General features: G+C 51.2%; 1 protein-coding gene across 2 annotated transcripts; it reads right to left on the bottom strand.

Moving 5' to 3' along the window:
- Positions 1–2498: 2498 nt before the first annotated feature.
- Positions 2499–8811, bottom strand: Ltbr (lymphotoxin beta receptor). Of its 2 annotated transcripts, none has more exons than XM_032905632.1 (10): positions 8478–8811; positions 8278–8374; positions 7889–8014; positions 7653–7811; positions 7222–7318; positions 7008–7087; positions 5022–5129; positions 4730–4755; positions 3758–3974; positions 2499–3377 (listed from the first exon to the last, which is right to left on the bottom strand). In XM_032905632.1, the coding sequence occupies exons 1-10, from the start codon at positions 8571–8573 to the stop codon at positions 3136–3138; spliced, it is 1248 nt and encodes a 415-aa protein (XP_032761523.1). In that variant the 5' UTR covers positions 8574–8811; the 3' UTR covers positions 2499–3135. The 2 variants fall into 2 exon arrangements, with proteins under 2 accessions (XP_032761523.1, XP_032761521.1); XM_032905630.1 differs by having other exon boundaries at positions 5022–5132; positions 8478–8809.
- Positions 8812–15636: the final 6825 nt, after the last annotated feature.

Here is a 15636-nt window from a genome sequence, read left to right as displayed (position 1 = left end):
TCCGTGATGGCTTGGAGCTAACTAGCTGGCCTTGAACTCGAGGTGGTCCTCTTCCGTTTGCCTCCTGAATGCTGGAAATACTGGCCTGTGTCATTGGACCTGGCAATTTATAAAATGGCATAACGCAACCCACTGCTTTGTGTGCAAGCTAAAAGAACAGGTCAAAAAAATTTAAAAAGAGAATGTGCCAAAAAATATTGCCCCAAATTAAGAGTGAAATAGAAGTGTGTGGTGCTGTTTTACGTTCTCCTGGAAGGTCCGGACAATGCTTTTAGGAAGTAAAGCTACTAGAAGGCTAAAAACTCAGCAGTAGAAGCCAGGTAAGCAACCTAGCAGTTGGGAGGTAGAGGCTGCAGGATCAGGACATCAGGGTCATCCTTCTCTACATACCGAGTTCAAGGCCAGCCTGGAATAAGATACACGAGGCCCTATCAATCAATCAATAAACAGCAGAGATAAATTTCATATTACTTAGAGGTGATAATCTCAGAGGACTAACTGGATATCATTATAGATGATGAAAGAATTAACGAGTAGTTAAGTTAAAAATATGAGATGTCCTCAGCTAGTCATGGTGTTGGACATTTTAATCCAAGCTCTCTGGAAGAAGGCCAAGTAGATCTCCACAAGTTCAAGGGGGCAGCTTGGTCCACATAGGAGTTCTAGGCCAGCCAGGGCTACGTAGTGAGATCTTGTCTCTTAAAAGTCAAGAATAAACTGATGACCTTATATCAGCTTGCAGCTCATAAATCCATTAAGGAGGGAAGCTGGGCAAGAACTCAGGGCAGGAACATAGAGGCAGGATCTGAAGCAGAGGCCAGGGCGGAGTGCTGCTATGCTGAAACAAAAGAATAAACTGAACAGTCTGACTGTACAGCACCTGATAAACACCTAGGAATCGACTTGACAAGTAAAGGGGAGAAAACATTGAGGTGCTATTGTTAGACACCAACAGTAAAGTGTCAACACACGGATGTGCTGCCAACATGTGGATGAGCGGCATTTTTGACAGGAAGAGCCAACACCAGGAAGATGTCAGCCTTTCAGAACTAGTCTGTATACTCAATGCAGACAAGACAGGAGCTTGCTTGGGACTAGCACAGTGCAGGCAGGCTTCATGCTCAGTTTGAACAGTGTCAACAGGGCTGTGCCTGAAGAGCATTTCTTGTCCCCACCCTCCCTCCACCTCCGTGCTCGTGAGCGTGAGTGTGCGTGTGTGTGTGTGTGTGAGTGTGCGTGTGCGTGCATGTGATTAGAGAGCACCTTTCAGAATCAGTTCTCTACTTTTGGCAGTGGGCTCTGCAGATGAGACCTGGTCATGAGGCGTGGCATCCCGCTCTTACCTGCTGAGCTTCCTGATGTCCCTGGAGCACCATTTCGCTGAACTTCCCTGCGTCCTCCTTTATTTTGTTGAGCAGAATGTAGTAATTAAAGAAAAAAAAAACCTAAGCACATTGGAATGATTATTAATGACTCCCGCTCTTTGGCTCTAGCGTGAGAAAAGATTTGTGTTTGTGAAGATGCAGCCCACTATCACTTTGTGCAGGAGAAGTTGGATCTGATTTTCACAGTCAGCCTTAAATAACCCATCCACTCAGTTGGCCCAGCAGACTCCGGGGTATGTGTTTTCCTGCCATACCGTAATCTTGATGAAGGCCAGCTACCAAGCTCCTAACACTTGGAGCCTTTTATGGCAGGAACGGTCAGCACGGAGCAGTCCTTCAAGCTCTGGTTGCCTCTGCTGGCCAGTATGGCGGATACATGTGTGAGCAGCGGACATTTACTGAGGAAGGGACAAGAGAGATTCCCCTCAACCCCCACTGAGACAGGGTATCACTGTGCACTGACTGTGTAACCTTGGCTGCACTGGAACTCACTCTATAGACCAAGCTGACCTCAAACTCAGATCTGCCTGCCTCTGCCTCTCAACTGCTGGGATCAAAGGCCTGGGCCACAATCACCCAGCTGGGGTCAAGAGACATATTAAAGACTCAATTGTTTGTTTTTAGGTAAAGATAGAATAAGACAACACACACACACAGTCATGGCTGCTCCTTCTGACTTGAAAGGATGAGGCCAGCCTAGGTTTCTCCTCACCAGTAGCATGGAAGTTGGCCTGTCATACGGTAGGTACTGAGCACCCACTACTCCTCCCAGACAAGCCTGCTTTCCATCTCGCAGGGCAGTGGGATGTTTAGGGATGCCCTGAGACAGACAGTGCCTGTGGAAGAAGAGACATTGATACTGGGTTAACTGGCTTGAACAAATGACTTCTGTCCGTGCCTCTGTCTTGGGCGGACTGAGTCAGTGTGTAGTGTAGGGGTGTAGAACGCTTCCTGGCAAGCGCTCAGCCTTTGCTGCTTCACTGGGATACTGTCTGAATGGAACCTGGGGACCCTCCCGGGAGCGCCCGTGTGGGGTTATAGTCTCGTGCTTTCAACTTCGCCTTTGGCTTTGTCCTAATGGTCTTATGTGTTTCCATATAAAACCCGAGAAAATAAAGGATCTCCATCTTGTCTTTATTTGCATGTGGTTACAATTCATAAATACACTTGTACTCTTTCTCCCGTTCCCAAACCGTCCTCCACATGTGGTAATGCTACTGAAGCCCCCCTGCCCTTCTCACTGTCCTCTCTCCCCCAGGAGCAAGGGAGGGGTGCTCCTCCATGCGACTTCATGTTCACCCAGGGTCTATCTTGGTCCACGCAGTATGAGCCCTCAAGGCCTCTGAAGGTTGGGGATGAGCACCACGAAGCCTTGCAAGGTCCCCGGATGTCCTTGAAAGTGACCCTGGGACTAGCTCCCTCCTCTGCCATGTTTAGGGCTCAGAGAGGCATGGTGGGGTCACAAGCCTTGCCTGTGTCTGAGGCCTCTGGGAGCTGGTGGGTCTGCAACAAGGTCTCAGGCTTGCTCAGGCGGTCGTCAGGGTCCTGGGCGGGCACGGTGCCCCGCTAGTGTCTCTCTGAAGAGGTGTCTGAGGCCAAGTCCCTTAGGGCTCTGTATCTCAGAGCCCAGCCAGACTCTGTGAGTCCTGGTGGGTAGAGCAGCCTCAGGAAGAAGGTGCTGGACCCTCTCTCCTCCTTGCCTTTCCCAGATGCCATCAGGCATGGGTGGCTAATAGGTCCCTTGGCCCCGTCAGAGGTCTTGGCACCCTAGTGTCTCTGTCTCAGCCAGATGCCAAGCTTTGCCATCCTCCTGGTAGGGTGTAGACAGCTCAGAGGGGCCAGGCGCTCCCTCTTCGGGAGTAGGGTATGGAGGCTCAGGGGGAGCTGGAGGGTCTCCAGGGCCCCGTGTTCCCCCCAGCACTGGCCCATTGTATATGTAGATATTGCCGGTGACAGTCACAGAGCCTCCGGTCACGTGAATGCCATTCGCACCTGTGGGAGGAAAGGTGGAATGAGAGGATGCTTCCAGAACTCTCTCCTTTCCTCCCAGCCCTCCTCCCATTGGTTACTCCTTTCTTGGAGCCAGGGTTTCACATGGCCCAGGCTGGGTAGTGGAGGATTGCTCTGAAATCCTGTTTTCAGTGCTGGGATTACAGATGTGCCTGTGTCTGTGTCTGTGTCTGTGTTCGTGCCCGTGCTATAGGTTCCATACATTCTGAACACACTCCTCTGCTTCACTCACACTCTTCCCTTCTGTCTTGCCTCTGTACCTTTTTATCCCGCCTGGACTTTATTCCTTCTCCCCGCCAACCCAGCCGCCATCCCTTCCTTCCTCCCCCTACTCCTGTCCTGCTATGGCCTGCCCAGCTCACCGTGGGCCACCTGGCCATGTTCCCCAGGCTCAGCCTCCAGCTCCCTGGCCTGGATCAGGGGACTCTGCTGCTGTAGCACCACTTCCTCCAAGGAGGGGGCCGTTGGGGGTCCAGCAGGGGCTGGGGACAAGTCTCCAGACATGGGTAGGAGTGGCTCTGCCAGGTCACGGAAATGTGGGTTGGCTCTTGGAGGCTGGCAGGGGGGAGATTCTTCTCCCTGTAGAAGAGGCATAGAGAGAGAACCACTCAACGTCAGAGGGCCCTAGACTCCATCACACCTTCTGTTACCCCTTGTATTTTGGCTCCTCGTTATCTGTCTTTGTGCCTCACCATGCTTCTTGCCTCAGGGCCTTTGTATCTCCTGCTCCTCCAATTCCTAGATCATTTTCTTCCCTGGTTAGCTTCCTCATTTCTTCAACTCACCGCTCAAATAATCAGTGTATCAAAGAGGTCCTGTCCACTCTGTCTAAAAGAATATACCCAATCCTTTGCTGTCACTCTCCATCCATCACATTTTTTATTACGGTTGCTATGGTTACTACCTGGTGTGTGTGTGTCTTTCTTTACTGTTGTGGTAGTTTTGTTTTGTTTGATGCAGGCTCTTACTCTAGTCCAGGCTACCCTGAATTTCACTAAATAGCCCAGGCTAGCCACAAACTCATGGTGAGCCTTCTGTCTCAGCCTCCCAAGTCCTTGGGTTACAGGACTGAGCCACCACCCTGGATACCCCACCCCCATCCCCACTCCATGGCACTGGCAATAGAGTCCAGATAAGTGTTTGCTAAAGGCTCTAACATCCCTGGCCTTTGCTGTGTATTCTTGTCTCACTCGTGTGCAAACTCCACGGCGGGAGGTGCCTAGAATGGTGACTGGAACGTGGCACAACCAATCAGTGGAATGAATGGAAGCTAAGTCTGTCCTCCCTGACCTCACAGCCCCACCCCTCCTGGATGGCTTCTTTCACTCCTTTACCTCTGGATGCCTCTTGAGCAGAGTACCTGAAATGAAAACCAGAATGTATTGAGAGGCCTGCGGTTCCCAATCTCCCACCTTCTATCCCAACACCATGTGCTGCCGCCGCCAACCCTGTGTGTCCCAGAGGAGGATGCTATTGTTACCCTTATCCCTAGCATCAGAATGAGGACCAGGAGAGAGAATGGTGTCCAGTACCCAGAGAGTCTTTTGAGCGAGGGTTCGCCCTTGAATCTCCCTCCCGTCAACCACCACCTGCATGCGGGGACAGGGGGTGGAGACTCCTTCTTACCCAGCTTTCTGCAGAGGGAAGGGTGCCTCATCCAGGCACAGGCCAGGACAGTGGTGAAAAGCAGAAAGAAGACCAGCGACAGCAGGATGGCTAGTAGCAGCATTGTTCCTGCTAGGAGAGCAGACAAAAGTGATGGCACCAAAGGACAAGGGGAGGAGCTTCTCCCAGAAGTCAGATAGCCTGTTCCCTCTTCTGAAGCCATTTCCCTTGGGCTGTGGAGAAAGGGCTAAGGCTGGTCTTGGGAAGGATCTTTTGACCACACGAGAGACTCTGTCCTGAGTGGTGGTGACTAGACCTCTCGTAGTCAGTGGGTGAGGGATGCTCGGAAGCTGGCTTTCAAGGCTGGAAGTAGGTGAAAGGCAGGGGGAAGGGGAGCTGGTGCTTGGGCCCTATGAGGAGAGCCCCATTTCTGTGACCTAGCTATCTCACAGAGAGGTCACTGGACCTGAGATTGCCTCTCTGTGCCCGTGAGAACTTCAGAGAGTAGGAATTGCCTTGCTCATGACAAGAGCATACAAAGGAAAGAGGCAGAGAGATGGGATTTTGGTTCCCCAAGCTTGACCCTGGTGATTCAACCACAGCTATGGCCTAAGGAAGTACAGAATACAAGGCCTGGAGAGAAACTGGACCAGGTGCCTGGACACCCAGGTCCCTGTCTTTAAGTCAGTTCACCTATTCGAGCATCAGTCTGTCGTACATAAAACAAGCAGGCTAACAGACTTAAAAATCCTAGCTCTGAAATGCCAATGATATTTGATGCATAGTTGGTTCTGGACACATAGCTGAAAGTCTCTGAGACAGCATGGGAAAATACTTATGACACACTGTTAACTAGTATATACTAGTTATATATATTCTATATGACTAGAAATGCATAGGGAATGTATTGGGAGGGATAGACCAAAAGAGTAAGAGGGAAGGGCTCTACGCTCAGTGGGGAAATTTTAGCTAAATTTCCATTCTCCCCTTCTCTCCTCCCTCTCTCAGAGACAGGGTCTCATGCAGTCCAGCCTCTGAGTCCTGGCTACAACCTCCCAAATGCAGGGATGACAGGCATGTGCTGTCACTCCTGGTATGAATTTTTAAAACACGTTATAGCACGTGTACCTTATACATGGGCCCTGAGTAAGGAAGACCTAGATACAGAGAGTAATAACGTGATTTACACACACACACACACACACACACACACACACACACACACACACTCTCACTCATTTAACATCTTGGTTTTCTCTCCCCGTCAGTGAGGATGAATAATCCCACTTTAGTGGGATCGCTGACGGGCTCAGAGGTGTTCTCAGTACGTGAGGCTATAATTATAAAAGTCTGGCCATTCAAAAATGTTACTACATTCTGCCAATTAGTAACGATTATAGTCATCAGAAACAACCTATAGTCAACCACTAGGCTGGGAAAGTAGTGGGTTTCCTCAAAGACAGAAACCAAGAAACAAGAAAACCTAGAAAGAGTCCAACCGGGGAGCGCGCCTCCAACGGACGTGTGTAACTGAACAGTGAGGTATTCCTTCAATTAGTGAGGGAATGCTATCATGGAAACACATCCAAACACAATGATGAAGCCAGTGAGAAGTGTCACAGCACAGGAGTGTTTCCTGGCACGCTATGTGTCTAGGATGTTCTAATCCCCAGGCCCTCGGTGGAGACAGTCTCACTCTGTAGCCCAGGCTGGCCTCAAACTCTCGAGTCCTCTGCCTCAGCCTTCTAAGGGCTGGGGACACCTTGCTTTCCAAGGTTTTGTTTTTTCTTTTGGTGGTACTTGGGTTCAAACTCAGGGTCTTGTGGATCCCAAGCAAGCATTCTACCACTGAACTGCACGCTACCGCCTTCCAGTTCCTTCAGAAGAAATGTTTCTTACTTTGTCTAACTCTGGGAAGAAAGATGCACATCTCCCTGTTTCCCCAGATAAGGGAGGTTGAGGCATTTTCCCAGACCCTGCCTTGGGTCCCTCTGCCCAGCGTCTTACCTGCCTCGGGTGGATTTTTACAGATGGTGTCAGAGTACGAGGTACCTGAAGCTGCCTCCACCAGGCCCTGGCTCTCACACCTGTGCAGGAAATAAGGCTGTGAGTCCTTCCCGCTCCCGTGGGTGTCCAGCTCCAGGAGCCCATGGCCAGGTGAGGGCCTGAAGTCAAGGGCGCACCTTGGGCTGGGGGCATTAAGGGGAAGGGGCCCTCTCACCTGGTGTGGGGTTGACAGCGGGCTCTGGGGGAGGACGTGTTCTGGAAGTGTCCTGGCTTACAGGGGACACAGTTGACTTCAGTATCCATAATTTCATCTGGCCAAAGAAAGGCAGGCCAGTCAGGGCGAGTGGGTAAGAGTGGGGCTAGCTGTGGGCTTCCTTTATGTCTTCTCTTTGCCCACCATTCTGTTCTGTAGCTGTTACCTTCCCCAAGCTTGGCTTTGCAGCCGTTTTAGCCCAAGCTTCCCCAGTGCGTCTCACAGCAGTTGACAATCTTGGCAGACCCCCTCCTGGGAGCCTTCTCCAAAGAATGATAGGTTCTTTATGCCAAAGAGAATACCAGTGGGGAGAGGCACTATGCGCACAGTCTCGTGCTCCTCGTCCTTGACACCCAACCTCCCTTCACCGGCTGCCTTCAGTGACCTCTGACCTGTGACCTCAGCTTCTGTGCCAGGCCGGCAGAGTACAAGCCGCTCCTCCTCACAATGCACGCACTCATTGTCCAAATACACACAGGACATCCCCTGCTTGCAGCGGCACTCAGGTTTCCGATCGCTGGTGCAGGGGGCAATCTCCTCGAAGCCCAGCACTGTTAGGGAGAGGGAAGAGTCAGAGAGGGTATGGCCTTGCCAGCAGTATCTCCATCATCCAGAGTCCCCCTCTCACCAGAGTCACAGGGGCGGCACAGCTGGCAGGAGGAGAGATGGTTCCAGTGTTCGTTGTAGGAATTATGGAGGCAAGTCTTGCAAACCGTGTCTTGGCTGGGGTTGCAGACAGCATGGACAAACTTTCCTGTGAGGCGAAGGGGGGAAGAAGGGTATCAGGAGACAAGGAGTCTATCCCTGCCTCCGTTGCTTGCTGCATGCCACAGAGCCACTCCTCGGTCTCTTTGTCCCCATCCTGCCTTCACGGCTGTGTGGCTACCTCTTCAAATCTCAGTGTCCGTGTGACAATGCTAATGCGTCTCGGTCTCTCTTTCCTAGCCAGTTTTACCGGTGTTGGCATCACTCTGGCTCACCTCTACCACCCAAGCGTCCTGGGGCCACTGTTCTCACCTGGGGGACAGCGGGAGCAGCAGACTTGATGCTGGGGCTCGTAGTATTCCTTGTCCTGGTCCCAGCAAGTTTGGTTTTCTATGCGATATGGGGGCACCTTCCAGGGGAGGCGGAGACAGAGAAGAATGAGGCAGGGTCAGCTCTGGAGGGCAGAAGGGCTAGAGAGAAACCTGGCCCGTCCCACCTAGTCCCTCCCTCACCAGCTGGGGCTGAGAGGCCACCAGGAGCCCGCAGAATCCCAGCAGGAGTGGTCCCCAGACCAGGCCGCAGGGAGAGGAGGCCCCAGGCAGGCGCATGGCGGCCTTTCGGGTCGGCTGACCAGACCGGGTGGAGGCCTAGGAGGAAGGTGGGAAGCCCGGACGTCCTGAGCAGCGTTGGCCACGACTTCCCAAGCCTGGTGGCTGGGCCGACGTGCCCCCGGGGGCCGGGAGCGGCCGGGCCTGGCCTCCAGGGCTCCAGCGCCGGGCTCAGGAAGTGGGAGTGGAGAGAGCCGGCCGGGGGCGGGGGCAGGGAGCTCTGGGAGCAGAGGCCGGCCTGTCGCAATCGAGACGGGGGAAGAGGAACAGGCTTGGCCGCCTCGACGCAGGGCGGGAGGGGGTGGCCGGGAAAGCACGTGAGAGCTGCAGGCCCGGAACCCGGTCTCCACCTTTCTTCGGAGGCCTGGCCCTCAGAGGGGCTGCGGATTAGGACTGCCTGCTGGCGGAAAGGGGGCTGTAGAGCCAGAGGCTGGCCATCAGTCAGGCTGACCTCCAAGAGCCTGAGGCAGAGCTGACCTGGGTGACCTGACATGGATGTTGAGGCAGAACAGTGGACAGTTCAGGGTGCCAGATTTGCAAAGCAGAGGCACCAGGGATTGACAGTGCACCCAGCCAAGACACCCAGAGGTGGTTAGCAGATGCAGCGCCTGGCCAGACGCCTCACTTGGCAGAGACTGAGGGCCTGCTCCATTCTGTGACTCTTTAAAACGAAGCTGCCATGGTAACAAGCCCACCCACACCATACACCACGGTGCACACCACGAGACATTGGAGAGAATTCAGCTGGCCCTGAATCTGTCCCGTCCTCTGGCGTGTCCTTTCTGCCCCCAGACGTGTGTGTGTGTGTGTGTGTGTGTGTGTGTGTGTGTGTGTGTGTGTGTGTGTGTGTGTACCCAGGTCCTGGTGAGTGGGGACCTCTGGGCTGGGGCTGGGTAGCCTAGTTCCAGCTTGTGTGCACATAAGCCTATAATTCTCTTAAACAGAGGGACCTGAGAGCCCAGCCAGTGCAGGTACCTTACTTTCTAGAGAAGACCTGCCCAGGGTGTCAGGCAGAGGACTGTTTGGTTCCAAGGTTGTTCAGCCTGGTGAGCCTTTTCCTCCTGCCATTAATAGCCCAGAGCTGCTGGAAGTGTGTGACACCCCTCTTTCCCACTTCCACTGGTTGCCACCCCCAAACCCCGTCACCGAACCCCCTCTCCAAATATCAATTCAGAAGGCAGCCATGGAGCCCCCAAGGAAGCCTAATGTCTGCCCTGTGCTCCCTACTAGGCTATGGGCCGGCCCATGGCCTGGTTTGGATGTTTAGTCTTGGCTCACAGAGTTTAGCATGATCTGGCTTATGCCACATGCCAGGTACGTATTCACGGAGTAAACGAAGGCTGTCCACACCACTCAGCCACTCGGGTAGAACATAACTGCAACTGCAGCCCAGATCTGATTTTCAGATCCCGGCCCACGTCAGCATCTGTCCTTGTGACTCAGGGGAGTCTCCTTTGGAATGAGGGGAAGTCTCCTCTTGCAATAGCTCACCTGAGAACTGGCCTTTTCCATGGTGGATCAGATATCTAGACAGGCTTTCAGCCTCCAGGTGAAATGCTGGTGAGGGTGTAAGTTTTAGAGAAGGCTGGGGGTGGGGGTGCTGCCTGGGCTTTTGATAGTCACTCCGTGCTGTCTCCTCAGTGGGTGCCGGCCCATCAGCTCCCCTCTGCTGGCAACTGTCTGGATCAATCGTCCAAGGCCATCTGGCAAGGGTACAGATACCTGAATAGCAGACCTCTGATTTCTCTTCCTTCTAGGCTCAGGGAGTTGGGGCAGGGGCTAGACTCACTTGGGTCTCTTAAAAACAAAGGGACAGGTGGGTGGGTAGCAGCCTTGGATAAATCTCACTATTTCCTCATTTTATGTTTTATTGGGGAAAATTCACATGTACTATCCAAAGAGAGAGTGAGAGTGAGACGGGGGGGGGGGGACGGAGAGAGCAGTATTAGGAACCACTATGTTGTCTTATTTAGCTTTCACTTGTGACCCATCATTTTTCTTCATATCCTATTTTTTTTTTAATTTTTTTTTCTTTTCTTTTTTTTCAGAGCTGGGGATCGAACCCAGGGCCTTGAGCTTGCTAGGCAAGCGCTCTATCGCTGAGCTAAATCCCCAACCCCTATTTTTTTTTTTTTTTTTTTATTTTGTGGCTTTGTTAAGAAAAGATTTCTCGGGGTTGGGGATTTAGCTCAGTGGTAGAGCGCTTGCCTAGGAAGCGCAAGGCCCTGGGTTCAGTCCCCAGCTCTGAAATAAGAACCCCAAAAAAAAAAAAAAAAAAAAAAAAGAAAAGATTTCTCTGTGTAACTCTGGCTGGAACTCCCTCTGTAGTCTAGGCTGGGCTTGAACTCAGAGATCTGTCTTCCTCTGCCTTCTGAGATTAGGTGTTACTCTACTGTCTTTAATGTGTATTTTAAAATTCTCTTTTTTAAGATTTATTTATTCATTTATTATATATAAGTACACTGTAGCTGTCTTCAGACACACCAGAAAAGGGTATCGGATCTCTTTACAGATGGTTGTGAGCCACCATGTGGTTGCTGGGAATTGAACTCAGGACCTCTGGAAGAGCAGTCAGTGCTCTTAACCACTGAGCCATCTCTCCAGCCCTTTAATGTGTATTTTAAAGTTTGTGAGCTTTCGCATGTAGATTAGTGGATTCTCATTCACTTTTTCTAACCCGTTTATTTGTATATCTATGCAGTAAGTATGTATGCGTGTGGGCACTTTCTGAGTCAGGACTCAGATGGGGAGACCTGACCCACCTCCTAGCAGCCTACAAAGACTGCGGACAGACAACTCAATATGAAATGGTTAATACAATGCCTCTCCAACCTTCTTCTGGGGGGGATGGAGACTCAGATGAGAAATCTTCAATTTCTTAGTGAGTACAGCATTGTCTTTGTTTCTTGGCCTTTTTACCAGCTTCTGGAAACGTTTATCAATGTCCATTGGGCAACACCAGACCAGGACTGAGGGGCTCCAGACTCCCAGAAGGCGTGAAGGGCTCTTCTCCCAGGCCTCCTTCCGAGGGGACTGAAGAAATTCCCTTCTCCTCCCAGCCTGTGACTAATTCCCAAGGTGGATCGGTGTGACGGGCTCACTCTAAAACACTCCTGCCTTCCCCCTTATACTTCCCTCAGCACGCCCTGCTGGACTGGAAAAAATGGATGGAACAGATAAAAGGTGGCCCTTTCCCTAAGCGTTTGGACTTTCAGTGGGAGCAGAGACGTGTCCAGTTATTCTCCATCTTGACGTCTCCCCAAAAGACATCTGGAAATACCTTAAGACATTTTAGGCTGCAACTGCTTGGAATTCCCACTGTCACCCAGCACACAGAGGCCAGAGATGTCGCTGTGACTGCAGTACAAGACAGGCCCAGACAACCGGGCATTGACTGGCTGGGAATGTCAGGAGTGACGAACCCGTTCAGCCCTGTAACTAACCGAACGAATAAGTCTCTAACAGGGACTCTTAAACATCTTTCCAGGTTGCTAAATTGAGGGTGGCAGAGAGAAATTGCCTGACCCATCACCTTAGATTCATACTACATAAAGAAAGACAGAAGGAAGCTGTTTGCTCCAGTAAGCTGCCCTGTAGTCAATGCTAAGTATAGGGGTAAAGGGGTCCTTTTCATTCTGTGACTCTTTTACCCTAGAAAGCATAGAAGCTGAAAGGGAAAAAGTGAAAGAAATTTCGATGAATTAACAGCCTCCCAAATCAATGCATTATTGGGGGAAGCCAAGATGATTGATGTTTTTCCAGTGTGCACCCTACTCTGACAAAAGACTAACCTTGGGTCCTAGCCAAGATGTGACATTCTGTTGTCTGTGGAGTGGGCCACCAAGTAATGACCATTAAGTGGGGCCCAGTCTCATACATTTGCAACTTTGCGGGAGGGGGATTGAAAATTTGAGAGTAGTCTACAGCCATACCACCCTGAACGCGCCCGATCTCGTCTGAAAATTTGAGAGCAGCCTGGGTGCTGGGTGCAGAGTGAGTGTCTCAGAAACAAAACTGAAATAGTAGCCGCTACTCACCCAAGTCACCAAGATAAACAGGCCTGGTGCTTGCCGTCAGAGCACTCATACTATGGTCTACACACGTGTAGGAGGCGTGTGTGTGGACCTGAACACAGGTGCATATGTTGGCCCCATCATTAACAGTAAACAGTAGGAGGTGTTGAGGCAGGCTTTCCTCGGGAGTGTGGAGGAGAAAGGGATTCTTTCCCTTCATTCCTATCTCTGGAATGAAGAGGCAGGAAGATCCTAATGCCCACCCCACTTCGACCCTGAAGGTTCACTTCTTTCCCTAGAGCCACTGCATAGTTTATGGCTGTACTAAGGGTTGGTTGGTGGCTGGTATGGGGCAGAGAAGGCAGCCTCTTATTTAAGAGATGGCTTGGGGTTCTGGGAGAGGCAACAGGAAGTCCTGGGTAAGGGGCCTTTCTCAGACAAAGTAAAACATGCCCTTGAGATGTCATACAGGACTCCACTATCTTGGAAGTCATGAAAGCAGCATCAGACTTGGGAAACAATCCACCACAACCCCTGGGTGGCCCTGAGAAGGTTGCTTTGTTCTCGGGGCCTTCGTTACCCCAAGACCTTTGTTGTCAGGTAGCCTTACCCACCACTTCCTGCTCCTTCATTCTTTAAATGAGAGCCCCGGGGCTCAGAGAGGTAAAATCGTCCATCTGTCCATCAATCCCTACCCCCCTCCTCCTCTTTCAATAGGATTTCTCTATGTAGCCCTAGCTGTTTTAGCACTCACTGTGTATGAGTTCAGGCTGCCCTTGAACTCACAGAGATTGACGTGTCTCTCAAGTGCTGGGAGTAAAGAACGCACCACTATGCTTCACTTAAAAATGCTTTCTCGAAGACAGTTTAAAAACAAAAATGGAGGGCTGGAGAGATGGCTCAAGGGTTAAGAGCACTAGCTGTTCTTCCAGAGGTCATGAGTTCAAATCCCAGCAACCACATGGTGGCTCACAGCCATCTGTAATTGGATCTAAAGCCCTCTTCTGGTGTGTCAGCAACAGTGTGTCCATATACATAAAATAAATAAACAAATCTTAAAAAAAATTAAAAAAAAAACAAAAATGGAAGTCATAGAGTAATACATATAAAGTAATCCCACTTATGGTTTGGTTTTGTTTTTGTTTACTTTTTGGAAATGCATGTGAGGTAGCATGTCATACATATCTGTAATTGCAGTACGTGGGGTAGGTGGACCATGAGTTCAAGGTCAGCCTCGGTTATGAAGCAAGTTTAAGGTCAGTTAGACATTGAAACTTTGTCTCAACATATAAAAACATCTAAGTCTGAAAGACACCCAGGAAGAGATGGAGTGATGAACAGGTCATGGTGGCTCTCTTTGGGCTGTGGGGACGGAGAGAAAGGGGATGACAGGAAGCTTTGGTTCATGTACTTCATAATTGCTGGGAAACTGTACTATGACAGAAATGTATCCACACGGAAAGCTGAGGCAGGAGAACTTGAGTTCCAGACCAGCCTGGGCTACAGAAGAATCCCCTGGTTTTGGTGTGTGTGTGTGTGTGTGTGTGTGTGTGTGTGTGTGTGTGTGTATGTATGTATGTGTGTGTATGTGCACATATATATGTGTGTGAATGTCTGTGTGTATGCATATGTATTTGTATGTGTGATGTTTCAAATGGGGCTCTGACCAAAGTACCCAATATCTATTCTCACAGCAGGCTTGCGCTGGCCCATTCCAGATCTCTAGTGCTGTGGTCACCAAGCCAAGCCACTCTCTCGCACTCTGTCGGAACATGCCAGAGTCACCACACTCTTTGGGCTAGGCATTCTCACAGAGTCCTTGAGATGAGAATTATTTGTCATGCTGCCTTAAGCCAGTACTTGGGTTTCAGGCCCAGCTAGCAAACAGAAGAAGCAGGGAGGGGCCAGCTTCTCGGAACCTCACAGACTAAACAGTCAGGGGAACCGGGCACCTCGCCTGTAGGACACTGGTTTAAGGATTTGCTTGATTCAAGAGAGCATAGGGGTGGCTGGGATATGGAGAGGTAGGAACAGTTCAGAGACACGAAGCCAAATAGACATTACCTGGAGAGGATGAATCCATGGGCTTTGTGTGGGAGGGACCAAGCCCCTCCTGCTGGCCTGGTTTCCCAGGAGCTCTGACTGGTCTGTCTCAGGAGGTAATGATCAGAGGAAAAGACAGTGTTTGTGTTCTGTTTACAACTGCTGCTGTTCTGCATTGTGATGACCAAACACTGGTTGGTTGTTTTGGAGGGTCAGTTTCCTTATCTGAAACGTGGAGAAGGAGCCAGCCTCCCTCGTCTTAAGGAAGGTCTCATGAATGTGTCAAGGTGTCTGTCAAACAGCCTAGCTAGCAGGCGGAACCCAGGTTGACTGTTTCAAGAGTGAGACGAGGCATTAGCTCAGAGCGGATCCTCTTATTTGTCTGGTCAACGCCTTATTCTGCCAGATTCAGCTGCCATGCCAGTCTCCAAGGGTGTCACTTGAAATGGGTCCCTCCTGCTGCCTCCCCCCCCCACTTGGTTCTTATCCCTGCCCCCATTACCCTTATCTCACTGTATTTCAACTACCCGTTATGCAGGCCTATGAGCCTCTGTGGCTGCTTGGGTCTGTGTCTGCAGGTCTGGGGCACAGAGAATACCTCTGGCTGCTGCTGCCGCTGCTGCTGGAGAGAGAGTGCGTGATAGGAAGAGGCTTTGTGGCTGCCCTCTCCAGGGCTCAAGGGAGGCTATCACTAGCAAGTTCTGCAGGGCCTGGGCTGTGTGAATGGCTCTCCCATGGCTCTTTACACCTTTGGGGTGGGGGGATGGGACTTTGAGGCTTTCACACCTGTGTGGTCACTGCTTGCCTCTGTCTCCTCTAGCTGGCGTAGCTCGAGGGAGATTTTGGAGACAAACACAGCCCGGATGAAGGAGCTTCTTATTGTGCCCACCCTCCTTGCCCCAGATACCAGCAAGGGCAGAGCTGGTGGTCTCTCCCAGTATCTGTCATCCCTGCCTGTCCCTGGGCTCTTGGTCTGTGCCCGCAGAGCTCTGCCTGGCCCCCACACA

The sequence above is a fragment of the Rattus rattus genome, chromosome 6 (assembly GCF_011064425.1).
Source record: "Rattus rattus isolate New Zealand chromosome 6, Rrattus_CSIRO_v1, whole genome shotgun sequence".
NCBI lineage: Eukaryota > Metazoa > Chordata > Mammalia > Rodentia > Muridae > Rattus > Rattus rattus.
This window is presented reverse-complemented; position numbering and strand designations above follow the sequence as displayed.

Bases quoted from the DNA above. Each gene is read 5' to 3' on its own strand.
- Ltbr (XM_032905630.1), bottom strand. From the start codon at position 8,573: ATGCGCCTGCCTGGGGCCTCCTCTCCCTGCGGCCTGGTCTGGGGACCA. The intron at 3,975-4,729 runs GTAAAGGAGTGA...CCTCTTCTACAG, and splicing joins TGCTCAAGAGGCATCCAGAG to GGAGAAGAATCTCCCCCCTG. The intron at 3,378-3,757 runs GTGAGCTGGGCA...TTCCTCCCACAG, and splicing joins ACATGGCCAGGTGGCCCACG to GTGCGAATGGCATTCACGTG.